Source organism: Maylandia zebra, linkage group LG3 (genome assembly GCF_041146795.1).
Source record: "Maylandia zebra isolate NMK-2024a linkage group LG3, Mzebra_GT3a, whole genome shotgun sequence".
Taxonomy (NCBI): domain Eukaryota; kingdom Metazoa; phylum Chordata; class Actinopteri; order Cichliformes; family Cichlidae; genus Maylandia; species Maylandia zebra.
In genome coordinates this window covers 57,150,946-57,178,777 of record NC_135169.1, presented here as the reverse complement: position 1 = coordinate 57,178,777, position 27,832 = coordinate 57,150,946, and the positions used below count along the sequence as shown (strand labels likewise).

The 27,832-nt window shown below is 43.6% G+C and overlaps 1 protein-coding gene and 1 long non-coding RNA gene across 2 annotated transcripts in view; one reads left to right on the top strand and one right to left on the bottom strand.

Annotated features, from left to right (window-relative positions):
* LOC112433238 (NACHT, LRR and PYD domains-containing protein 12-like) overlaps nucleotides 1–23,310 on the bottom strand; it is a 428,555-nt gene extending 405,245 nt beyond the window's left edge. Inside the window, exons 1-3 of the mRNA XM_076882484.1 lie at nucleotides 20,361–23,310; nucleotides 18,429–20,244; nucleotides 16,742–16,918 (exon numbers count right to left, since the gene is read on the bottom strand). Of these exons, the coding sequence (XP_076738599.1) occupies nucleotides 16,742–16,918; nucleotides 18,429–20,244; nucleotides 20,361–20,622 (2,255 nt within the window). The 5' untranslated portion in view covers nucleotides 20,623–23,310. The remainder of the gene's footprint in view (nucleotides 1–16,741; nucleotides 16,919–18,428; nucleotides 20,245–20,360) is intronic.
* Nucleotides 369–851, top strand: LOC143416882 (uncharacterized). Its single transcript, XR_013097140.1, has 3 exons — nucleotides 369–469; nucleotides 558–591; nucleotides 704–851. It is a non-coding gene; the product is annotated as an uncharacterized LOC143416882 (long non-coding RNA).
* Nucleotides 23,311–27,832: the final 4,522 nt, after the last annotated feature.

The window sequence follows — 27,832 nt, the reverse complement described above, 5'->3', positions numbered from 1 at the left end:
ATTGAACAACATATGTGGTGAGAGATGAACAATATTGTCTGGCTAACAAAATAGAGGATGAGAGGAAAGTTGCTGTGTTCCTGGGGCCCGTTCTTCGTACGTCGCTTACTACATCCAAGATCAAATGACACATCCAAGATCAAATCATCGCGCTAACCGTGAGCTCGCTAATCCGGTTCCCCGAACACACCTGCTGTTGACGATTACTACAGCTGGATGAAGTAATGCGCGATCACTGGGTGCCGTAAAAGGGGCTACGCATCGATAGCAGAAACAGTGATCGGCAAGCCTCTGATTGGTCGGCGAAAATGTCGAAGGAGCGCGCACAGTACTTCACCGCAGCGGAGCAAGAACTCCTGATTGAGGGATTTCAGGAGTACCAGAGTGAAATTAAAACGCAAGGTAACAGTGCGAAGGCTGCAAAAGCAAGGAGAGAGGGCTGGCAGAAAGTTGCTGACAAATTAAACGCGTAAGTAATGCAACATATTACATGGCACCATACCATATCATATTTTATCATATCAAATCATACCACATGATATCCTCTTACACATTAGAGCCACAACCGGACCCACCAGAACATGGGAACAAGTAAGAGTGAAATACAAGAACATACTACAGAATGGTAATATCCAACACTCATATTGCTGTCAGTCACTTGAAAAGACACCCCTGAAACAATCCCTGTGTTTGTGTATAACAGCAACCAAGAAAAGGGCAGAGCAACAAAAGACAGGTGGTGGTCCTGCACCCCCTCGTCACACCCCAGCAGAGGAGCTGGCCCTAAGGTTGAATGCCACCAGACCCATTGTTGAGGGCATCCCTGGGGGCAGCTCTTCCGGAGACCAGAAGCCGGGGTGCAGTAGCAGCAGCACCTACATAACTGGTGAATGGGCTCATGATTCCATGTGCACAATGTCAAATATGTGGTTGTTGCCTAAATGAAAATGCTATTCGAACTGTGACATTCATTCATTGGCACTGTGGGTTTTCTCTGTGTGTAGTGTTACATGACACACCATCACTTTTACCTGTTCCCATGGAAGGGGTGACTGGAACATGCACAGTAAGTTGGGAGATATACATATATCTGTCCCCACCCAATTGTACAGACCTATAGGCTGTACCACACCCCTTAGTAACACCATTGTGTTACCATTGCACAGGACAGTGACGCAACCCTGTCAGATGGCTGTGGTGTGGCGGAAGACCCTGTGAGTACATGCATGATTTGGCCTGAAATACCATCTACTTGTGTACTGCCATGTGTGTCTGACTGCAGTATGATTTGCAGGCCAAGAGGCCGGCAGAGAGGCCTGCTGATGCAGAGGTGGGCAGTGTTGTGATCAATTATACTGCCTATATGACATGTATTCCCCGTTAAATGTTGTCACCACAATTGACACAGGGTGACATACGTCTGCTCTACAAGAGAAGTCTCCAGCAGAAAATAGAGTACACTGAGCTGAAGAAACAAAAGCTCCTAGGTGAGATCGAACTACAAGCCCTAATGAGGCATAAACTACAATTGGAAATCGAGGTGCTTCAAAAGGAACTCCAGAGTAAGTAGAATACATGTTCATACGGAGCACTATTGCTGACCCTGCGTGACGCAGTATACATGCTCTGTTTTCCCAGGCAACTGATGACTGGCCTGTGTGTGGTGGGACAGACAACGATGCTCAAATAAACGTCAATAGAAAATGTGTCATGTCATGTTTTTATTATGCGAAATTGTGTTGCACAATCCTGTCCCGTGCAGCTCTGCCACTAGGTTGGTCCAGGTGCACTGGCTGGAGGTCATCATCAGGCTGCACCTCCACCACGGGGGTCCTCTCTCTTCTGATGGTGGCAATGTTGTGCAGTACGGCACATGCAACAATAATGTCACATGCCCTGTCAGGTGCAACCCTCAGGCGTTTTAGACACTGGAATCGTTCCTTCAGTTGCCCAAAGGTCATTTCAATGCGTGCCCTTGTCCTGGCTAGGGCTGCATTGTAGCGGGTTTGTGGCCCAGGGTTGGGGTCAGGGAACGGTGTCATGAAGTACTGCCTGCATGCATAACCTCTATCTCCGAGGAGGATCCCATCGTAGGCCCCTGTGTAATGAAGAAATGCTGTTATGTTAGGCCCGACATGAGTATGTGGCATCAACATAAGCCTCTTTTACTTACCACGCTCAAATGATGTGCATAACCCTGACTCTCTGAAGATCCGTGAGTCATGCACTGATCCGGGCCATTTTGCTTCCACATTTGTGATATGGCACATCGAGTCACACACCATCTGTGGGATTCCATTATGTGTGACCACACTCCTCCCATCGTATATTGCCATCTGGAGTGTTAGTATTGCTCACCTGCACATTTATACTGTGGCCCCCCTTTCGGTTGACAAAGTCCCCTTCAGTGGGGCCTGGGGGGGCCTTGATCGCAATGTGTGTGCAGTCTATGGTGCCAATCACATTCGGGAAGCCTGCGGACGTTGGAGCTACAGTTACCGACATAGGTCATGATTGCATCACATTCACTATCCAATTTACTGTACCTGCAATGGCGAAAAAGCCCTGTTTGACGACCTGTGGTCTTAAGTGGCTTGGAAAAACCACAAACACACCCAGGAAATGCTTGAGTGCCAGGTACACTTTGCGAATGGCCCGGCAGACGGCACTTTTCCCAACGTTCTCTGCGTCTCCACAAGTGTACAGGAACGTGCCACTCGCAAAGTAGCGCAAGGCAATGCACACAGTTTGTGCAGTTGTTAATGCCCGACTACGGTGGGTGGTACTCTTAACATGGGGATCCAGCAAGTTGGTTAGGTAGATGATACCCTCACGGGAAAATCGGTATCTCTCTATGAGCACACTGTCGCGCTGTGCTAAAGGATCCTGTCTATCCCGCAATATACGTTGGATTCTGAACACTCTCCTTATCACTCTTGCACCTTCCGCAATGGGTGGCTCGCGTAGAAACGGACAGGACATGGCTGCGACAAACTTCCCACTTCCACCTTCGCTTTTATAGCCGTGGTCTGTCATCTTGATTACACGACGTAATTTGCTATTCCTCTACTGTGGAATGTGTGTTGCATCTGGCGTGATCACCTACATGCCATAGCGTGATTACTCGTACATTTCCCTTTTTTTAGGGACTGACCTGTATGTATCTGTGTGGAATCAATAAAAGGATCAAGTGCTGCATTATCTTTAGTTACATTGATGTTATTTATTTGTGGTGAAACGGTGGCGGAATGTCGCTGTTGCTTTCGTATGATGACGCGGACATACCTGCGTGGCCGCGATCTAATCCTGTTTACATAAAGTAAACCTGCTCCCGAGCAGGTTTACGCTTACGGCTCTGTTGCTATGACAGCAAGTCCCGGATGAGCTTCGGGGAACCGACTGATCCAGGATCACGCGAAATCGTCAACAATCTAATCCGGCTAACCTACTTAGCGAGGTACGAAGAACGGGCCCCTGAGTGTCATGGGAGGAAAAACATACAACTTGTTGCGCAGCATCAAACAAAAACTAAATGTGCAAAAGAGACCGAAAGCTGCATGAAGTAACTGAGAAAGACTCAAATGATTCTCAGGAGGATTTGGCATGCCTGGAGCTGTACACAATGCAAGAGAAAGACAATGATGCAATATGGCTCACACCAAAAATACAAGAGGTTGAGTTACAGATGGAACTGGACACTGGGTCTGCCCTCTCACTGATCTTATATGAAGATTACAGAGACAAATTCCCCAATCTGAAACTGAAACACACCTCGGTGAAACTGAAAACATACACAGGTGAAAGAATAACTCCTCTGGGAAAAGTGAAAGTGGAATATGAGAAAAAGAAACGCAACCTGGAACTTTATGTCAATGAGACTGGAACGAGGCCCGAGTGCACATTCTGTGGATGAAAGACTGAAACAGAAACTTAATAACCGTGCCCAGGTGATCAAAGATGGAATCAGCACCCTGAAAAATATTAAAGCACAGATCATACTGGAGGACAATGCAAAACCAAGATTTCACAAGGCACGTCCTGTACCTTATGCTTTATGCCCCAAAGTCGAAGCAGAGCTCCAACGCTTGGAAGAGCAAGGAATACTCACCAAGGTGGAATGGTCAGATTGGGCTACACCAATAGTGTCAGTAAGCAAGAAAGCAAGTGACAGAGTGCAGATCTGTGGTGATTTTAAGGTTTCAGTGAACCCAGTTCTCCACATAGATCAGTACCCACTTCCGCGGATAGAAGACATATTCACAGCAGTCGCAGGTGGCAAACACTTTTCAAAAACTGACCTTGCCCAGGCTTATCTCCAGTTGGAAGTAGAAGAGACATCCAGGAAATATGTGGTGATAAACACTCACAAAGGCCTATATCAGTACAACAGGCTGGTATTTGGTATCACCAGTGTCCCAGCAGTATGGCAACGTGCCATGGATCAGGTCCTACAAGGCATTCCAGGAACAGTGTTTTCTGGATGACATAATAGTCACTGGTGTTGATGAGGAGACTCATCTGGCTAACCTAACAGCAGTCCTGGCCAGGCTAGAAAAATATGGATTGAGAGCAAACAAAAACAAATGTGAGTTCTTCAAGGATGCCATTGAGTATTGTGGACACAAGATCGACAGACATGGGCTCCACAAAACCGAGGACAAAGTTGAAGCAGTCCTGAAGGCACCAGACACTAAAAATGTGAGTCAGCTACGTTCATTCTTGGGCTTAATTAATTATTACCACAAGTTTCTACCAAACCTTTCAACAGTCCTGCACCCGCTGAACTCTCTGCTGCAACAAAATGTCGAATGGAAATGGACAAAAAACTATGAAGAGGCATTTAATTTAGTTAAGTTAAGCAGCTCATTACATCAGAGGAGGTTCTGACACACTTTGACCCCAATCTACCACTTCGCCTCGCCTGTGATGCCTCACCATATGGCATTGGTGCCGTGCTATCTCACAAAATGCCTGATAGATCCGAACGACTACTTGCCTTTGCCTCAAGGTCCCTAAATGCAGCCGAGCACAACTATACGCAGATAGACAGAGAAACACTCAGTCTAGTGTGGGGAGTGAAGAAGTTTAATCAGTATTTATATGGACGACACTTCACCCTGATCACAGACCACCGACCTCTGGTGTCCATCTTTAACCCTCAGAAAGGTATTCCAACCATGGCTTGCGTACGCTTGCTTGGGCTTTGTTCCTGGGTGCACACACCTACACCATTGAGTTCAAAGGGACAAAGCTACATGGAAATGCAGATGGACTTTCACGTCTTCCACACATGCAACCCACCGAAGAAATGACTGATCCAGCTACTGTGTTTCATGTTACACAAATGGAACCCCTACCTGTCACAAGTGCTCAGGTGAAAAGAGAAACGAGCCAAAACACAATCTTGTCAAATGATCTTACTGTGAATGGTTGGTCGTCCTGTAGTGACACTCAGTTCTCTGCGTACTCCACCCACAAAGACCAACTATCCGTTTGCCAAGGATGTGTCATGTGGGGAACTCGTGTCATCTGCCACCCAAACTACGTACAAAGGTACTGGACTCACTGCACGATGGACATTTGGGTGTTAAGATAAAAGGTCTTGCTAGAAGCTATGTTTGGTGGCCAGGCACTGATTGTGAAATGGAGAATATGGCTAAATCCTGCATTGTTTGCCAGCAGACGCTGCGCCAGCCTCAAACAGCACCTGTACACGCGTGGGAGTGGCCATCCGCTCCATGGCAACGCATTCATATAGACTATGCTGGCCCATTTATGGACCAAATGTTCCTGGTTGTGGTTGATGCCCACTCAAAGTGGCCAGAAATCTTCCCCGTAAAGCAAGCAACAGCTGCCAGCACGATCAATAGTCTTTGGTCACCGTTTGCACGCACAGGTCCGCCACAGCAGCTCGTAAGTGACAATGGTCATCAGTTTACTGGAGAGGAGTTCCAGTGTTTCCTTGGGAGTAACGGCATACGACATATCACTTCAGCTCACCATCATCCTGCAACAAAGCTGAACCAGCCAGTCGCACAGAGGGGAAACCGCTACAACAGAAAATTGACAATTTTTTTACTGTCTTACCACTCATGCAACAACTGGACACACACCTGCAATGCTCTTCATGGGATGAGATCTGAGATCACATCTAGATTTGCTGAAACCAGACATTCGCAAGGATGTCCAAGATAAACAGTCTTCCATGGTGGAAGCAACAAGAAACAAAACCAGGTTCTTCAATGTTGGACAAAGAGTTCTCGCCAGAGACTACAGAGACCCAAGTCAGAAATGGCATTCTGGCACGATTCGTTCACGGACCGGACCGCTGATATACACCATAAATGTTGGAGCCAACTTAGTCTGGCGTAGACATGTTGATCAGATTCTAGATGCAGAATGTCACGTGGTTCCAGAGCAACCCGAGAGGACACATCTACACTTCAAGATTCAGAAGAGTTTGCCCTCGCTTCACCACCTGAGGTTCAGGGTTTACGTGAAACCACCAATGTTCAAACACCTGAACTTTCCACACAGAGCACTATGGACTCTGACCAAACAGGTAGACATTACCCTGAGAGAAATCGCAGAGCACCTCAGAGACTGAACTTATAGGTTTCCAGTTCATTTTGTAAGGAAAGCGGTTAAAATGTTTAAGAGGAAACAACCTACCTCTATGTTGTAAATCACTGAATAGGTGTCATATTTCAGTTTAAGTACAATTATTGGGTTACGGCATTTACCTGAAAATATCTCGATTGTTTGATACTTAATGTGTTCATCAAAGCTGGATGGGAGGAGCTGTGATGTATTTAGTAAATTCAGTTTATATTTTGTGGTAAAGTAGAGAACACCAAGCGTGGTGCATGTGTGCATTGATATGCCTGTGCCGTTCCACAACATGGTTAATAAAGTAAGTTACTAACAACCAAAAATGTGTTGTTACTTTACCAGTTAAGTTATAAGAGAGAACATAACAAACTGGTTGAGATCCTGGATTAAAGAGGGAATGGGAAGGGAAGAGGAGTACAGAGGACTGATTGGTCGGTTCGTGAGGAGAATCACCTGAAACTGAATGTGGCCAAAACAAAGGTGCTGGTGGTGGACTAATTGTAATTTAAAATGTGAAAATTTTAGCTGTCCTCCATCATTCTCCCTGAGGAGTCGCGTTACGGTGACTTTGTATCTTCTACAAGAGACGCACAAGAGCAAGTTTAAAAAAAAACTGTAGAGGAAAATATGGCAAAGTCCCAAGACTTACAAAAGGAAGCTTATGCTAGACGAGTCCAGAAGTACAGAAACCTTGTGTACAGCGTTGGAGATGAAGTTCTTCTCTTGAACATGAAACGTGGAAGGAAGGGAGGAAGACTTGATCCAGATTTTTCAGGACCCTACACCATTCAAGACATCGCTGGCAAATGTGTGAGATTAAAAAACACAGAAGGAGCAACTTTAAGAAATCACTACAGCATTGACCATATCAAGCCGTACAGAAGAAGCCACCATGTAAATATCAGTGACAAGTAAAAATACCCAACTCGCAGTCAGACGGTGAACAGCAGCACAGACCTGAAGATGCCTCCCTGCCATCCTACTGCTAACCCTCAGTGCCAGCAAAGTCCAGAGGATTCATTATGCACCCAAAACCGCAGCATGATTGAAATGGTAAAACAAAACAAAACAAAAGAAACACATAAGTCTTAGTATCATTACTTGCCAATCATAATTAAAATGTTGAGTAATAGTATTCACCAAACAGAATATGAGCCATTTATTTTTCCTTTCCAGGTGCAGTATGAATCTTGCCAAAGATGGGCACATTTTGCATGTGAAAAATATAAAGAGAGCAACCAAGAATATAAATGCCAAAAATGTAGCCAGAGTCAGACAGAGACTGTGCAGAGACTGTAGAAGGACAGAGCAGCAGCAGAGCAGTCCAGATACACTGATGATCCTCTGTCAGATCCAGAGGGACACACAGGGATGATGCTGGACTCTACATTGTGTCTGACAGTGGAGCTGTTCTCAGAGCAGTTCACTCTGCAGCACTGACAGTCATCTGCACTTCTTCTCATTCCTCTGTCAGTCACTGCTGGATGAAGCTCTCCTCTCCACCTCCCAGTAACATGGCCCAGTCAGAGCGTCTCTACACACAAGCTGCTGCTGCTTCAACCTCTCTGGATCATCAGGACACAGCTCCTCCTCTCTCAGCACACACACCGTCCTGTTTACCATCACCACCACCTGCAGAGAGAAGAAGGAAGAGCAGAGGAGATAAACGCGTGTTTCCAGAGACTCTTCATCAGCTGTCAGTCAGTGATGCAGCACATCCAGTATAAAGAGCAGCAGGGACTTCAGTGCTGGGACTGTACTAGGACTCATTGTTGCTTCACTTTTTCTAATCTTTGGATTTTTATTGAAGTTGATGAAAATGTTTTTCCCTCCTAGTTTGAGTTTGGACTTTCATTCATTAGAAGAACCTTGGTGTGTCCACTCTGAGCTCTGTAGGAACCCCAACAACAAGCCCAACAATCCAGATGGACGGTTCCAGCTGTTAACTGGAGGAATTCCATCCAAACATCTGCTCTCACTAAATTCTTCCTCACCTACAGACTGTGTTCTTCACTGCTTTAAACTTGGAAACGAATGCAGTCATTGGTCTGCGTGCTGCTTTGTTCAGAGAGCTGATTGGCTGTTGACAGTGTTTGATCAGAGCATGTCAGCCGTTACTATGGTGACCATAAAGGTCAGAAACAGGAAGTGTTTGTGTCCAATCCTGAAGCCTGTCACCATTCTCCTCTCACAGCTTCACTGAGAAGCTGCAGCTTTACAGGAAACACTGGATCTTTGTTTCATACTGACTGTGTTTAGTACAATACTGCTGATAGCACCACCCACTCACTCCATCACTCTACTTACACCAGAGTCTCCAGTCTGTAGTCTGGACTCTGCTGAAGATCAGACAGCTGCTTCACATCTGGATCCTTCAGGTTGTTCCAGCTCAGGTCCAGCTCTCTCAGATGGGAGGGGTTGGACTTCAGTGCTGCTGCCAGATAATCACAGCTGATCTTTGACAAACCACAGTCACTCAATCTGTATAAAGAATGAAAGATGTAAGTTTATTAGACAAAGTGTGAGCTTGAAATCATTCAGTGTTTCATCATCTGTTCAGAGCTGAAGAAGGTTCAGAATGTAGAAGTTTAGAAAATGGAAACTCCAAACAGCTGAAGCCAACAGGAAGCAGCTTCAAACAGGAAACTGTGCAGAGTTTCAGACTATATGTCCTGATGCAGCCAGTTGGATTTTGGAGATTTGAAACTCTGTTCTGTGACTAAGTCCTTGAATCATTTCTTCCAGTTGGTCCAACAAGACAGACTAAGTGTTGGACATGTGTTGTGGCTCCATTAGGGGAGCTTCTAAATGTGATGTGATGGCCCCTCTGGGTCTGTCAGGTCACAGGACTGAAGAGAGCTCAAACTGGGCACACAGTTGTTCCAGTCTGGACCAAAGACTATATACTGGGACTGAGGGACTGCTTTGACTGCACCCACTGGGACTTTTTAAAGGCTCATGTTCTCACTTAGATCATCGATTTCTACTTACATTTCTTTCTGGGAAAAATGGGGATTACTTTGGAAACAGGAAGTATTTTCCCCAATAAGCAGCCCTGGATTAGTAAATCACTCCAACATGTTCTCAGGCAGAAGAAGCTGTCTTGTTATGAGGGAGAGAAAAAAAAGATTGAGGCACAGAAACTTGTTGAAAGAGAGATAAAGCAGCTAAAATCAGGTGTAAAAGTAAAGCAGAGGATGAGCTGAATAAAGGACACTCAAGGCTGGCTTGGAAAGGAATGAAGTCCATGGTGGGGATGCAGAACAAGGAGCAAAGATGAATGTGATGCTGAATCAGCAGAAGACTTGGACTCATTTGATTCCAGCTTTGATATCATTGATTTCAATGAAGAGCTTTGTGATTGTAGCAAAGGGCTGGTAGCTCTGAGAGTCCCACTGATGAGGTGTTTGTGTGGAAATCTCTTAGTGGGACCAAAGAGAGAAAAAGCCCTGGTCCTGATGCTGTGGGAGGGAAATGATTGAAGTGTGCTGTGAGGAACTGACTGGGAGGTTTTCACACATTTTCCAGTCCTCCTTGGAACAACAGGAAGTTCCCAGCATATGGAAACAAAGGTTAAGTGTCCTATGGCACTCAGTGATGATGGTGCTGTGGCCCCACCACCTCCACCTCTTTGTAAAGGAACTAACTGTCATCTGAAGCTTCAAATGGGACTAAGACTTCCTCCACTAGGTGGCAGTGTCTGATGAGAAAGTGTTAGTGGAGCTGGCCTGGAGTCAGAAACAGGAAGATGCAGGATTTGGGCTGAAATGGGGAAAAGTGGTTCGCACTAGTGCCTTAAAGCAAGAAGGTTGTAGGTTGAAGCTTGTTGGCCTTTCTGTGGAGGTTGGATGTTCTCCCACAGTCCAATGAAATGCTGCTTAGGTTCATTGGTGCTTCTAAATTGGCTGTAGGTGTGGATGTGAGAGAGTGCTTCTCTGTCTCTCTCTGTTGGCCCTGTGATGGACTGCTCACCTGTGCAGGTGGACCACGCCTCTTGCCCTATGACAGCTAGGGCACAGGCTGCAGCCCTGTGAGCCTAAGCTGAATAAACAGTTAGCAAAAATGATCCATAGATGGCCTGAAATCCCCCAGTTAGCAGTTTGGTAGATAGCTATGACATGCTAATCCCATCCAGCAGCTGTATTCTACCTGTAAGCTGATCCCTGCTGAGCCAAAGCACTTTTTCATATACAAATTACAACCTTTAATAGAAACCTATTGGTCAGCATCTTATTAGCCTGCTGTTAGCTTCATTCCACAGAAAACTGAGAGAAACTAACAGAGTTGATAAAGAATAAAGAGAAATGTGCTGATTTACAGCCTTTGAAGTGCTTCAGATGATCTCTGTCCACTTCTGTCCACTCATTCATTCATGTAAGCTTTCTAATGCAGCTTTGATCTTCACAGTCTGCTTCATGAAACTCATTCTAACCCTGAATGTCAGAGTGTTCCTCCTTCTCTTTCCCATCATTCATGCTGGCAGTGGAGGAGATTTGGATGTTGGACTGTGTTTTGGATGATGTGTGTATGTTTGTGTTGGACTGCTGTCTGTAAAGCAAACGCACATTTTGCTTTGGATTTCAGTGTCAGACAGACTTTAAGGTGGAATGAAGAGTTGGAGAGTTTCACAGTGAATTATCCAGTGGAGGATTTTTCTTCTTCTTTGAAGGTTTGAAATGTGAACATTGTTCTGCTGCAGTCAATGGACTAAACCAGAGAAGAAGAAAACAGACTTTACCATGAAGATCCTCAGTGTGGATCAGTATAATATCAGCCTGATGTCTGCAGTTTAGTGTCAGCACAACTTTCACATCATATTCATCTCAGCACAACTAAAACATGCTGACTGACCTCAGAGTTTCAAGTCCACATCCTGGACTCTCCAGGAAACCACACAGATGCTTCACTCCTGAATCCTGCAGCTTGTTGTTGGAGCTCAGCTCCAGCTGTCTCAGATGGGAGGGGTTGGACTTCAGTGCTGCTGCCAGATAATCACAGCTGATCTCTGACAAACCACAGCCCCACAATCTGTATAAAGAATGAAAGATGTAAGTTTATTAGACAAAGTGTGAGCTTGAAATCATTCAGTGTTTCATCATCTGTTCAGAGCTGAAGAAGGTTCAGAATGTAGAAGTTTAGAAAATGGAAACTCCAAACAGCTGACAGAGTTCATACGCCTTTGTCAGGGTCAAATTCAAGCAAGACCATGTGAAAATGAAAACACATCATCCTAGGTGAACTTAAACACCTTTGTTCCCCTTTTGTTAAGACATAGAAAAGTACACCACACAAAAATACTGCAAAAGGAAACGGTCGCCTTATATACATAGTGTATAAACTCAAAATGCACATTTCACTTCAAATTAAGATTAAGGCTTTGAACAGATCACATAGTTCAGTTCAACATATAAGACTTTAAGAATGCACAAGCATCTACTTAAAATCTATTTAATTTATCATCCATGATATTATTTTGTACAATTCCAATGTATTTTGTTCATCTCCCTTAAATAAACAGGCAGTCTTAAAGTATGAAATATTCATATACAAACACATATAAATGTGTGTACTGTCTCAGTGGCTGATAGTACCCCACAGGCCTCAGTGTGAGCTTGAAGACATTTATAATGTTTAAGTAGTTTAATGTGCAGGTGCTGACGATAAACACATTTTGAATGAAAGCCGGGGAACTTTGGTAGCACAGAAACAAGTGGCTATTCTTTGTGACTATATGGATCACTCACAATACCATTATTTCACACAAAGGCACCAAATTAATACTCAAAAAAGCTGCAGCAATACACACAAATATAAACAGTACTTGGTGACAACTTTGCTTTTAGCCTTTAACCCTTCTTGACTACTTTTGATGTGGCCTCTATATTTTACCTTTAAAAACAGTTTATCTTGCCAATCTGTTATTTTCTCATTTTGACCAACTGTATCAGCACAATTTATCTAAATTCAGACAAAATTTAAAATACAAGTAGAAAGTGATATTTTGACTGTAAAAACCACACACATGTTTAACGAATCATCTTCATAACTTGAAATGCAAATAGAGATTGTACATTTTTAAAAATACGCACACGTTTTGCAAACAACAAAGTTATATGGTACTATTTACCAAAAAATGCAGCCAAGGCTCAGACGTTTTTCATATAATCATTTCAAACTATTTACAGAACAATCAGGTGTCAAACAATAGTTTGTGTCACTCTAACACATATGAGAACAGCACAGGGATAAACCTGCAGGTCTGACAGCAGGTGTGTCACTCAGCGTTTACACTGCAATCTGCCTTTGTTGGCTTTAAGGCAGCAACTGTGACGATCACTAGTAGAACTGACACACAAAACAAAACAACAGCTACACACTAAATACACAAGACAACAAACTAACTTGAGACCAAACACGGTAAACGTCACAAATCTCTCACGTATCAAAACTCTCTCTCTCTTTCGCTCACTCGCTCTCTCTTGCCGGTCACTCCTAAAACTTCCCCCTTTTGCTAAACAACCAAATGTCATGTTTCCATATCATTTTTGATTGGTCGACATGGTACATTTTCCCACCTATAGGGCTTTGGAGCGTGATGTCACGGGAGATGGGCCACGCCCCCTTCCACCATGACAGTAGGCCAGCCAAAGGATACCATTTCAGCTATGGATCGTACGTGTTGTGTTGTCGGTTGCAACGTTAGATCACACGATCGTGAAGGCAAGAAGCTGGATAACGGGCTCTCTTTTCATCGTTTTCCATCCTGGAGGCAACGTGAGGGATCCCATGTATCCGATATTACTAAACAAAGACGTCAGGCTTGGATTGCAGCGGTGAGACGAGCGGATATCGAGTTCTCTGCAATCCCCAGCTTTTTGTTGGTTTGCTCACGGCATTTTCTTTCCGGTGAGTTCTAAATTAATTCATATCACTCTTGAAAGGCTTTTAGTGTTATTTTCAACGTGCTGAGGTCATAGATAATGAGATAAAACATGCTAATGTGTGATGCTGCAGAACCACATCATGTCGACTGAGTAGCTTATGATTTGGCATTATTGCAGGCAAACCAGCATATGAAATGGATGTAACAAATCCAGACTGGGCACCAACACTGCACATGGGGCATGACGACATACCTGTATCAGACTCGGACCGGCACTCAAGGCGTACGCAACGGAAGCGAAAAAGAGCACCCATCGGAGGTAAACAACCCCCCCCCCTCTAAAAACATACTAAATTGCTATCACTGTACACTAATCCGCACATAACTTCCAGATGAATCACACACCTGTCATTGGAATATTGGTGTACATTTACCTTATGTCTAATTTTATCTTACAGGCTTTCGTTATGCAGCTGCAGAGTCTGAAGGTGTGCCCCGTGCAGAAGTGATTGATGAAGATCTGACAGAAGACCAACAGCAAAATCACAATGTCATGGAGGCAGTGGACAGCAGTTGTGTTGGACAAGTGGAGGTTGAGGTACCAGCTGCAAATGTGGATATACTGAAGAAATGTAAACCTTTTAAAATGATGACAGATTACAAACTCTCAGCTGTGTCTGTAATCAAACCTCTGTAACTTTGCTTCACTTCAGCAGCATCAGCTCATGTTCACATGTTGATTCATGGTTTGCTTCAGTTTTTGATGGACTGCAGAATATTTTGAAGGTTATCTGCTATAAAAAGCCAGAACAGGAAAATCTGCTTCATGTGTTTCTGTTTGATCCTCAGTGACTTTGACACAAAGGCCTCTGCTGTGATGATCACACCTCTGATCAAGTCTCACAGTGTCAGCTTTGTTTTTATACATATGGATATGTGCTGATAAATGATCAGAGTTATAATATTTCCCACTGTCTGCTGTGTGCCGTGACCTTTGACCTGCTAAAGACAGTCAGCTGTGGATTATTCATTGTTGTGTCTGATACTTAGAACTGTGAGGAAGAACACTACACAGTTAATCAGGGTCCCCTCTCTCTGAATCAGGAAAGGTGGGCAGGCCGCGTGTGGGCCGCGGGCCATACGTTGAGTCTCACTGTTTGAAATGTGAACATTGTTCTGCTGCAGTCAATGGACGAAACCAGAGAAGAAGAAAACAGACTTTACCATGAAGATCCTCAGTGTGGATCAGTATAATATCAGCCTGATGTCTGCAGTTTAGTGTCAGCACAACTTTCACATCATATTCATCTCAGCACAACTAAAACATGCTGACTGACCTCAGAGTTTCAAGTCCACATCCTGGACTCTCCAGGAAACCACACAGATGCTTCACTCCTGAATCCTGCAGCTTGTTGGAGCTCAGGTTCAGCTGTCTCAGATGGGAGGGGTTGGACTTCAGTGCTGCTGCCAGATAATCACAGCTGATCTCTGACAAACCACAGCGACTCAATCTGTATAAAGAATGAAAGATGTAAGTTTATTAGACAAAGTGCTTGAAATCATTCAGTGTTTCATCATCTGTTCAGAGCTGAAGAAGGTTCAGAATGTAGAAGTTTAGAAAATGGAAACTCCAAACAGCTGAAGCCAACAGGAAGCAGCTTCAAACAAACACAACAAGAGAAAAAACTCTGAATGTTTCACATTAAAGTCGTACATTTCTCATAAAAATAGGACAAAGACTTGAAAAAGTCGTGTTTTTCCTTCCAGGAACCACAAGGCTTCACTTTTAAAGGTGAAGTGTGAAAGAGATGGACATATTTGAAGTCCAACACCTTTTTCCAGTCACATTATTAAAGCAGACAAACTACAAGCTCATTTTCATTCCAACAAGTCATCTTCTGACCTGGACTAACAACACTGGTCTCTATGTGCAGCTGGCTGTGAGACCAGTGCTCAGGGAGCGTCTACAAAGTGCAACACTGAAAGAACATCACACACTCATTTGCTTCCATCATCCAACCTGAAGAGGAAACAGAGACGCCTCCCCTTCAAAGTAAAAGCTGCTCCTTTTGGACACAGTATCAAAGAAAGTCTACAGTATAACACAGAAAAGACAGAACAAAGTTTTGGTTGTTTTAAATTGTGCAGAAATGAAACTACACTAAGCTCAATTATGTGACAGACATTTCATCCCATGTCAGTTTGGCCTCATCCTGGGCCGGATTATCCAGCACACACTCTGACCACAGGCCCAGGGGCCACGCACAGCTGGGCTCCATCCAAGAGACAGGAAACAAACCAACACAATAATAAAAAGCACCATGTGACCTTCTTACATCTTCAAGACAAACATAGTAAAAACATGAGCATATTTGTTTCCTGATAAAATGATGTGACAGGTAGAACAGAGTAAAGTGGTGGTGTTACAGCCTTTCTCCCCTCTGCTGCCGAGGCTGTTAGTCTCTCCCAAACTCAGCTACAGGACTTCCAAATGAATGAAAGCAGCAGAAGTGGCTTTACAAATGAAAGAGGAAGAGGAGAAGAAGAGGAGAGGGAGGCCACCCTGACCATCACTCCAGCTGAAAACATCACACTTCCATTAAAGTTGGTGAGGAAATGTTGAGCAGGATGAGCTGCTGGCTAATCTGGAGGCTGTAGCAGCAGCTCACAGTCACAGTGGATTTCCACTCATGAAAAAGCTCTGGCTGCTTCATTTCTCATCTCATATCAGAGACTTTAATGCTTCACTGAAGCTGTACTGTGATGCTTCCATATCCCAGTGAGGCCTCCATAATGATTTCAGCTGTTCTGTACACACACTGTGTGCCCTGTATGGCTCAAAGTCTCTGCAGCCTGTTTTTATCTGCTATCATCAGATCTTCATCATCCTCATTCACATCCCTCACACACTCTACAGCCTCATCAGCACTGACTTCATCTTCACTGACTGATGGAGCACAACATGAACCTGTGGAGGCTGAAACACTGTCCTGTCAAACATCTCCCCGTCACCACTCCACTTCTGTCAGCCTTTAAATGAACCCTGCTCAAGTCTGTCACTTCTGTTTGGAGCCAAAAGGAAAAACTGTTGTTCAGTCGTTTGGAAAGACAACATTTCTGAAAGCACTCAAACTTCTTCACATTTGTCTTCAGACACATCCTGAACATTTAGGAACTAAAGAAAGTTTCAAACATCAAAGACATGAAATATAGAAAAACAACAACAGCCGCAGTCAGTGAACTCACCTCAGAGTCTCCAGTCCACAGTTTGGACTCTCCAGTCCAGCACACAGAAGCTTCACACCTGAATCCTGGAGGCCATCATTCCAACTGATGTCCAGCTGTGTCAGATGGGAGGGGTTGGACTTCAGAGCTGAGGCCACAACTTCACAGTGAGACTCTGAGAGTCCACACTCAGTCAGTCTGTGATGATAGAAAATATAAAATGTGTTATTATAAAAGCAGAAAATCTGCATTATAAACACAGACTGAATGTATATGAAGACAAAACAGAGTGAGGTCATAATCTGATGAATCTGCTCTTCACATCTGTGCTTCAGCTCCTCTTACTGTGTTTGACATGACACAACGATTGAGTCTCTCTCAGACCTGCAGACTTTTAATGAGAATCTTTGTTTGGCTTTAATCTGCAGATGAAGGAGGAAGATGGTGTCACATTTAGGCTTCCATAATGTCCACAGTCTGTCACTGAGATCTGATCCAGAGTCAGAGTGAAGACACACATTTGGACTGTTTCCTGTTTTGACTCCAGAACATTTTGAATGAGTTCAGCTCAGTGAAGAGTTCCAGCTGGAAAGATGATCTCTGTTTGCTACCTGCTGTCAGGTACGACTGTTCACGTCCACACGCAGGAAAAACCTGCTGACTGTTACCAAACGAAGCAGAAATCTCATCACTGGACAATAATGATGAATGAACTCAGAGCTGCTGATATCAGATCTGATTTCAGGGGAACTAAACACAGAAATGATTGGCTCATTTGAGCTTTCTGAGCCATTATCTGCTGGTGTGTCGCTAGTTGGCAGAAAATGATTTGTATTCCTGTTCAGGGCTTCAGTGTTTATGAGTCCAGATCCAGGTGACAGCAAGTCAAAATGATGTTACCTGTCTGTGTCCAGCAGCAGCCTGTATTCACTTTGAATATTGTTATAACCTGACATGGATCAGTTTGTCTTTGATTGGTTTGTAAATGTCACTGTTTCCATTGGACCTGAGTGACGTACAAAGACAGAGAGGGAGAGAAAGGAGAGAGAGGATGGAGACAGCAAAGAGAGAGCAAACACAAACAGGTGAGAGTGGACAGGTGACCAAGGTCAGCAACCAATCAGAGAGCTTCTGTTTGACCCACAGTCACTGATGATGACTGCACATAACCAAGCAGTGTGTTACTCTGATATCAAATATGGATCCTGCTCTTATAATAATGATCATCAGATGATATTATTGTGTTATTTTGTAGCTGAATACGATGTTTGTGTGATTATCAGTGAAAGAAGCAGTGAGGAGGATGGAGAGAGAGAGAGGACAGAGGCTGAAGTTAGAATCACTAAAAGGATTTTTCATGGATTTCATGGATGATTTGAGTGATTTCCAGCAGGACACTTAAACATGTCAGTGGACGTCCTAAAGAACATATTCACTGATATGAAACGTGTCATTGAACAGGATTAATATCAGTGGAAACATGGTGGAAACAGCTGTGACTGCATGGATGTGACACACTTCAAATCTGTTCTCCACTCTTGGATTTGGGATCCATGGAGCTGCTGCTGAGTCTGTACAATAAAGGAATGGTGTGGAAGGTTGCAGCGTACGGACACAAACACTTTGTGGTTACAATCTGATTTTATTTTCAACATTAAACTACTAACCTACACTGATCAATGATGTTAATGATCACATCTGGACTCACCCAGCCTTTCTGCAGTTCCTCACAGCTGGAATCAGTCTCAGTTGTCCCTGCTCTGATGTGTTGTACTTCTGCAGGTCAAACTCATCCAGAACCTCCTCTGACATCTGCAGCATGTAGGCCAGAGCTGAGCACTGGATCTCAGAGAGTTTCTTCTTTGATCTGTTCTCTGACTTCAGGAACTCTTGGATCTCCTGAAATAATGAGAGGTCGTTCATCTCCATCAGACAGTGGAAGATGTTGATGCTTCTGTCAGGAGAGATTTTATCACTGTTCATCTTCTTCAGGTTGTTGATGACTCTCTGGATGGTTCCTGGACTGATCTCTGTCTGACCCAGCAGACCTACTAAGAGTCTCTGGTTGGACTCCAGACAGAGGCCATGAAGGAAGCGAACAAACAGGTCCAGGTGGCCATTTTTACTCTGGAGGGATTTATACATGGCTCTGCTCAGAAATACATCAAGTGATTGGAGATGTTTGTTATCAAAAAGACTGGTGAAAGATTCTGATTTTAGAAACATCTTCAGCACCTCTGTCTTCCTGTTGGTGTGACAGTGGAACATGTAGACTGCAGCCAGAAACTCCTGAATGCTCAGATGAACAAAGCAGTAGACTGGTTTCTGGAAGATCACACACTCTCTTTTGAAGATCTCTGTACAAACTCCTGAGTACACCGAGGCCTCTGTCACATCCAGACCACACTGCTCCAGGTCTTCTTGGTAGAACATGATGTTTCCTTTCTCCAGATGTTCAAACGCCAGCCTCCCCAGCTTCAGAAGAACTTCCCTGTCAGCCTCCGTCAGCTCCTGTGGACTCGTCTCACGTCCCTCATGGTACTTGTTCTTCTTCCTCTTTGTCTGAACCAGCAGGAAGTGTGAGTACATGTCAGTCAGGGTCTTGGGCAGCTCTCCTCTCTGCTCTGTAGTCAACATGTGCTCCAGAACTGTAGCAGTGATCCAGCAGAAGACTGGGATACTACACATGATGTGGAGGCTCCTGGATGTCTTCATGTGGGAGATGATTCTGCTGGACAGCTCTTCATCACTGAATCTCCTCCTGAAGTACTCCTCCTTCTGGGCGTCAGTGAAGCCTCGTACTTCTGTTAGCCTGTCAACACATGTAGGAGGGATCTGATTGGCTGCTGCGGGTCGGGAAGTTATCCAGACGAGAGCCGAGGGAAGCAGATTCCCCTGGATGAGGTTTGTCAGCAGCTGGCTGACTGATGACTTCTGTGTGACATCAGACAGCAGCTTCCTGTTGGTGAAATCCAATGAAAGTCTGCTTTCATCCAGGCCGTCAAAGATGAACAAAAGCTGAGAGACAGCCAGCTTCTCTGCTGTGACCTTCTGTAATGTTGGATGGAAAACATGGAGCAGCTCCAGAAGACTGTACTGCTCATCTCTGATCAGGTTCAGCTCCCTGAATGAAAGCAGAACCACCACACTGACATGTTGGTTCTCCAAGCCCTCTGCCCAGTCCAGAGTGAACTTCTGCACTGAGAAGGTTTTTCCAACACCAGCCACGCCGTTGGTCAGAACCACTCTGATGGGTCTCTGTTGGTCAGGTAAGGCTTTAAAGATGTCCTGGCACCTGATTGGAGCGTCATGGAGGGCATCCATCTTGGAAGCTGTCTCCAGCTGCCTCACCTCATGTTGGGTATGAACCTCTTCACTCTGTCCCTCTGTGATGTAGAGCTCAGTGTAGATGGTGTTGAGGAGGGTTCTACTTCCTGTTTCATCACTTCCTTCAGTCACACGTTCACATCTCCTCCTCAGACTGATCTTATGTTCATCTAAAACCTCCTGCAGACCAACATCTGCTGAAAGAAAGAAAAACAATGAGACTAAAGAGAAAGAAAACTCTTCAATGTCTGAACAACACAAGAAGTCCAGTTTTCAGAAATGAGTCCATCAGCAGACAGATGTTCAGTCTTACTTTGTACACAGCTGCTCTGACTGGCTGTCTGCAGTCCAGCTCTGCTTCTGGATCTTTCTCCACACTGGGGACAGGAGGAGTCTCCCGATGAAGCAGACTGGTCCCAGTATGAGGAGATGCACTGTCTGCAGAACCAGTGTCCACAGCTGGTAGAGACTGGATCCTTCAGGACGTCCTGACACAAAGCACAGCAGGACAGCTGCTCCTCCTCACAAACACCACTCCTCTTCCTCTTCCTCTCTCTGTGAACACATTTCTTCATCACTAAAACATTTACTGTCAGTGAAAAACATCCAGATGTGACCAAACTGCAGTTCCTCACAGTTCCTTTGATGTCATCAACACTAATGAGCTGCTCTTCCTGTCTGCCTGTCTCATTAAACACTGAGCGATGAATACAAACTCAACACTTCCTGCAGACTTCCTGACTTCACAATAAAAGCTTTCCATCAGAGAGACAGTTATGACTTTCACTGTTTTACAGCCGCTGTGTGCAGATTATCTGGGTCAGTTCACTCTGAAGCAGCTTAGAAGTGTCCGTGTAGAGCCGTGGTCTGACACACAGAGACTTCTGATTTTCTCTGTTTAAACAAACATGATGAAGATGAGCAGGTTTCTCTTCTAGTATAAACTCTGTGTCTCTGGCTCATGATGGCTTTTCAGGTTTTGTGTTTTGCTCTCTCCTGCTAGCGTTTTGCCTGCCTGGGTGGAGCTTGTAATGGCCTCTCGCTCTTGGTCCACACAGCTATGATGATTACACCACCTGTTGCTGATTCACCTGGGCTTACCGGTAACCATTTAACGCTGCGGCATGGAGTAGTTTGTCGCTGGGACATTGACCCTCCTGTGTTCATGATCTCAGCTCCTTGCTAAGAAATCTCTCTCTTAATTCACCAGTTGGGTTAACTTTGTGTATACTTTGAGTAAATATTTCCCCGGACCTGGTTACAGACGCTTACCTGTGATTCCTGTGTGTGGCTGTGTGAGTGGAGAGCAGGACAAGAGTGACTGAAGAGGAGTGAGTGTGGACTCCCTTCCCTCTTTTCCCTGGAGCCCTGGACCCCCTCCCCAACTCACTGTACATATATAGAGCACTGTGGTTCACCCCTTTGGTAAATAAACTGTCACCTTTTTGTTTGTCAGAACTCAGTCTGTGCTTGACTTCCTCTGTTAGCCATGACATCTTGTTGGTTCTCTCTCTTCAGGTCCCTGTAAGTGTTTGATCTAAAACATTATATTTATTCTGCTTTGATTGTTTTGTGTGCTGAGGGACATTGTTGCACGATCCACTTTTTCTTATCACTCAAATATCCTGATACTTTCAGAAAGTTGGAGAGCTCTCCTGGCTTGCTTAGTCTTTGCTCTGTACTGCAGTACTTGCATTGGTTTCACTGGACAAGTCTTCATGTGAATCTACAACTGATCTGACATTGTGGCACAAACACAGTAAACAAACACTACGAGCACCTTGTTTCATGTGCAGTGGCTTTCTTCTCATTCTGTTACTGAACACTGTATGAAAAGCCTGTCACTGCCAGCATCCTTCCAGCCCCACGACAACAAGACCAACTCACATCTTCACAACACCAAGAATTTTTCCCCTTTTCTTTGGAGAAACTGAGAAGCCAATAGGATTGTAGCTCAAACTTGCCCACAGTCCTGCTTCATCACTGCTCACTCCTACCTGTGTTGGTGCTCAGTGGACAGTCATTAGGGTTGCCAACTCCCTGAAAAATAAATAAGGGACACCTCGTGGCCAGGGCCGGGCAACCTAGTTGTCTTCACCCTTCCCAGTGTGGTGAATTTTTTAGCTCTTTTTTGTGTGTGTGAAATTATTTTTTAACCATTTGACTTGAATTTGATTTAAGCAGATGCATATTCTATTCTTTGTGATATGACCATATGGGAAACAAATGATCCTTTAGCCATTTATTTTTAGCTCAAAATGACAACATTAACACAGTAAAACAGGTCTCTTTCTTAAACAGAAGCCTGTCATGCTTAACTTTTGAGAATAAAAGTAAATCTTTCTTTAAAAGAACTCTGTCCTGCTTAACTTAAAATTATATAAATTAATAGAAAGCAATAGAACGAAAAATATTCTTGTAACAGTGCACATATAGTGCATTTAGTGCAATTGGCTTCAGTTGAGGTATTATTTCAGCTTTTCTAAAGCTAATCAGCTGCTCCTGTTTGTAAACCCGCTTGTTCCCATGATTACGCATCTTAACTCATCATCATTATTCATCTATGTATTACTTTTATGTATTAGTCATCTATTTGTTGTAATCATCTATCCTTGCAGTTGTTTATTACACAAAATAAATTATATTATCACACTTCTGGCCACATAGCGCTGATATTCACTGCACATGCCCATATTAACCTTAACCAGAGGGTTTAAAAAACAAACCAGTGTCTACATACCATATCTGCTTCTGCCGTGGCCTGGTGGACAACAAATTGGTTAAGGGTTCCCCGAGCTTTCACGCCCCTCATGTTCTTCATGTGCCCACCATTAGAAGCATGCCTATGGAAAAAGTGCGCCGGCACACAGTGCAGTGCGCTTTATATGTGTTATCGTGCACTTTTCCAGCCAGGTGTTTTCCTTTTCCCATTCCTCCCTGTACTTTTGCAGCCTTTTTTTCTTTCTCTGAGCGAACAAACATTGCTGCTCTGATGCTGGGCTCACACTGTGCGATTTTTGGCCCATTTTGAGATGATTTTTGAGTCATGCGACCGATTTGGCGATCGGCCCAATTTTGGCCTTCATCGTGCGTCGTGTAGTATACGTGGGGTAACGAGAAGCGATTAACACCTCACGACCAGCTCCCGATCATCAATCGCTCGTGAGCGTGTCACCACAGGCGTTCACACTGCTCACGCGCAAACACGTAAACGTTGGTGAAAAAGACGGAGCAGCACGGCTGTGCAGCGTGTGATCTGGACACAAGCGATGGACTCACATGTAAAGTCTCTGTCTCGTTCCTGTTTCTTTCATTTAAGGAATATTTCTAAACTGCGACATATGGTCTCCTTAGCTGAACTGGAAAAAATTGTCCATGCATTTGTGTCATCGCGTTTAGATTATTGTAATTCCCTGTTTACCAGCTTGGATAAATCATCTCTTTCTCGCCTCCAAGCTGTACAAAACGCAGCAGCCAGACTACTAACTCGCTCTACCCAGCGAGCTCACATCACTCCTATTTTATGTTCTTTACATTGGCTCCCAATAGATTTTAGAATTCGTTTTAAATGATTGTTTTAACGTACAGAGCACTAAATGGCCCCAGATTATTTATCCAAGCTTCTCACTAAATACACTGCTGCTCGCTGTCTCTGCTCACAGACTCAGAGTTTGTTGGTTGCTCCCAGAACACGTCTGAAGACGAAAGGGGGCGGAGCCTTTCAGTCTGTGGCACCAAGACTGTGGAACAGTCTACCTCTACAACTACGTTTGGTTGACTCTGTGGGATCCTTTAAAAAACAGTTAAAAACTTTACTGTTTAAACAAGCTTTCTGTTGACCAATGCTGTTTACATTGTTATATTTTTAATTCACATTTAAACTCTATATTGTGTATATTGTGCATTTTGCTATTTATCATACTGTTTATTTTAATCTCTGTGTGCAGCACTTTGTGACTACCTGTCTATGAAAAGCGCTTAATAAATAAACTTTACTTACTTACTTACTAAAATAACAAACAGGGCTGTGAGAGCAACTGAAGTGATAAAAATACTGTTTAAAGATAAAAAACACTTTGATGTTCTCTCGTCACCTAACAAAGTCCAAACCCTGTGAACTATTTTAGCTTTAATAACTGTGGATTCAGGTATCCTGAACCCATCTTTGGACATTTGTAATTAAATATTTTAAAACTCCATCAGAGACTCCTGATGTGGCTGTTTGGAGAAGGAAAAGAGGGACAAAGTGCAGCGTCGAGCTGAGGCTTCATTCACTGCAAACCTACAGTTATGTTTTCTTATTTCTGCTGTTTGCATGTTCACAGCTGAAATAAAGCTGCCTCTTTGACTTCATCCTGTTGTGTTTGGGTCCAATCCTGCCTGCCACACAGCGCTACAGGACAAAGTCTAATATTTTTATCTTTTTAATGAATCTTTGGTCATATTTATCCAGGAAAACACAAACATGTAAAGGAGTCATCACAGGTCTCTGACCTCGTTGGTCCAGGTTCACCACTGAAGACTGGAGGGTAATGTTTGGACCAGTCACTCCTCACAGACGGACAGCTGGATCCTGCAGACTGTGACCTCTGACCTCTGCAGACACAAACATGTTTTATTCAATGATCAATTCTCTGATGAAGTGATTGAAGCAGCTGTGATCACACAGACTGCAGATAATGCAGCTGTTTCCTGTCAGTAACAGTCCTCTTAGATTAGAGTTCAGCTTTTTACAGGAAAACAAATGTCCCTGAATGCAACAGTGAGACACAGTCTGCCTGTGTGGCTGTGATAGCTGCCGTTAGGAGCGCTCATGTGTTTGCAGTTAGACGAGGAGATGTTACCATCATGGACACGTTAACAAATCCTGCAGCATCACGTGGCACAAACACTTTGTGTTCCTGTCATCTGCAAGCAACAGGAAGTTCATTAATAAAGGCGGGATGGAGACGCGACTGTGATGGTTCTCCTTCATCCAGCTGTTACACACATCTGGGCTCACACGACGAGCCTTTGTCTAATACAGCAGCTGCTCTCTGAACACTTTTCTGAAGAGGAGCTGCACAAACCTTTGTTTGCTTTCTAGAGCAGCGTATCAAAGTCAAACTACCCACTGCTAGCAGCTGTTTCTATCATAGTTTAGGATCCAGATGTGTGAGGTCATGATTTACACCTCTGATTAAAATAAATAGTTAAAAACAGCCAATTGAGTCCAAATGTGTCTTAAACCAGATAAACTGACAGTTACAGCTGAGCCTGTGTGTCCTTGGAGACACTGCTCTGCTACAGAGATGCATTTTAGAAACCAGGAAACATCAAAATCATTTAAATCAGAGAGTTCTTGTTACTAACAGCTCACCTCTCTGCAGCAGAGACTTTAAAATCAATGATAAAATCTTACGCCTAAATTAACTTTACTGTTAACGAGTTTTCATGTTTCTGTAATCCACCAGTGTGCTCATGCTTTTTTAATTGAAAACATATTTTTAATGATCAAATATAATTATGTTTGTTATTTGTGGATTTTAAATGTCCTTGACAGAGACAGATGATGATCATTATCCTGCACTGTGGTCTCAGGTTTGGTCGAGCTAGCACAAAGAATGGCTATGTTGAACTTCCTCCTGGGATCTACACTAAGAAGTGAGTCCAACATTAGCAGGGTCTCTTTCCTTTATCTGATTCACTTTAGCATTCACAGTCACGTGAAGCTTGTTATTAACTCGATAAGTCAACCCAGGGTTTCAGCTGAGCGCTCACATGAAACACATGGTGTTGGCAGCATCTGATCAATCATATTCATGGAGACGTGTATCAGCAACAGAGCAGCTGAGTTTGCAGAAGGAAGTCAAACTAAACCATAGGCTATACCACCTGAAAGACCTGAGTGGAAGCTCCTCCCTACACTGTGTTTGAAGCAAAGCACAAAGGAGACACCTGCTGGAGCAGCTGGAGTCCTACAGACACTCAGCCTCTTCACTACACAAACACCTCCTACAACATCCACTCTTTCCACTCTGACTGCTGTGTTTGTGGAAACACTCCAACACACACCGCTTCACATACCAACATAGAAATGTGTGAAAAAGAGCTGAGCTGATATTAAACATGAGGATTTATTCAAAAATACAGAGTCAGGAACAACATCTAGACACACATTACCTCTCAGCAGCAGAAGAACAGCCTTTAAAGTTTATAACAGCATCCTTCGACCTGTTGCTCTTTAAGGAAACACAGCTGGGTTCAGGTCCAGGAGATTCTGGCCTCTTATTGATCCTAAAAGAAAAACAATTGTCGTGTATTCAGAATATTGAGGATGAGAACAAAACAACGAAGGTCCAGAAGAATTAGGTCAAACGATGATTTTAATGAACACATGCGTAGGGAGATGAACACCGTTACACAATCAGCGTCGATCTCCGCCCAAAAGTACACAAGCAGTTGCTTTTATAACATCAGGGTATTATTACGCCCCCTCTTGCGTCAGAGCAGATACTTGCATGAGTTAAAAACACAAATGTTCTGTTGACAACTTTTGACACAGTTTGAAAAGAACATCGTCTCCACGCCAGCTGCTTCCTGTAGCTCGTCTTGCTTTCACTTATCCCTGGAACATCAGACGCACGTCCTGCAACAAACTATCACTTATGCAGGCACAAAATGCAGTTACAAGCAAAATATGTCTGAACTCTTACCTAGAATATAAGTCTACCTACGGTGTGTGTGTGTGTGGATGTCTCGACCTCAGTTGCACTCTGTCTCACCTCTCGCCTACTAAAGCTCACACCCAGACTCTCATATGTGTAACAATTTAACTGAAACTATATGTGTAATATATTGAATAAATGCTTTAATCAAATGCCACTACTCAAAGCTCAATAAAAAGGATATAAACGAATAAAAGATAATAATGAATACTTGTATCATGTGTGTTTTGTAAGCGTGTAGGCAATCCTTCCATACCTCTAAGTCACTTTGCACAATAGATCGGCATCGCGACATCGCGCCAGACGAAGCTTCTGACCATCAATTATCAGACTGAGCTTAAACTCTTTAAAAGCACAAACTGCAAGATGTGTATAAAAATAGTTATAACTGCACCTGGAATAAAGGTTAATATGGGATTATGATAACACCTGTAAAACAAGTTTTAACGTAATACCAACAGCATCAATAAATGCTTTGATGAAATGATGATTAATGCAATGGTAATGATAATGGTTATGACAGTAACAGTAACATATCTCCCTGATCTCCACACAATAAATGTAACAGCTTCATGAGACAGGAAGGAAAAAATGGAAATGTTAAATTAAAGACATGATGAACAATCTGAAACTCATAAAAATAATGTACTTACTCTTTGTCACATAACAGTCTTTTGTTAAAGTTTACAATAATACCGTTTGACATGTTGCTCTTTAAAACACACTTTTACTCCCTGACCTTTGACCCAGTGTGACATGTTGACTCACTACCTCAGACAGCTTAAAAACAGTCTTTTTGTTTTTTGGTGCTGCCTAAAAGAACCGTAAATATCTGTCCTATATACAGTTATGTTCACATATTTTTGTGCTACATCAGGAAACTCAAAAACATAGTTTGTAATATTTTAATCCTTATTTTTAAAACTGTTTTTGTCATTTTTCTTCTCCCATTGCATCAAAAATCATTATTTACACTGAATAAATGAGTCAGCAGCTCTCTTACATTCTTGCTGCAGGTTCATTACTGAAGTCTGGAGGTTCTTCTTTGGACCGGTCACTCCTCACAGACACACAGCTG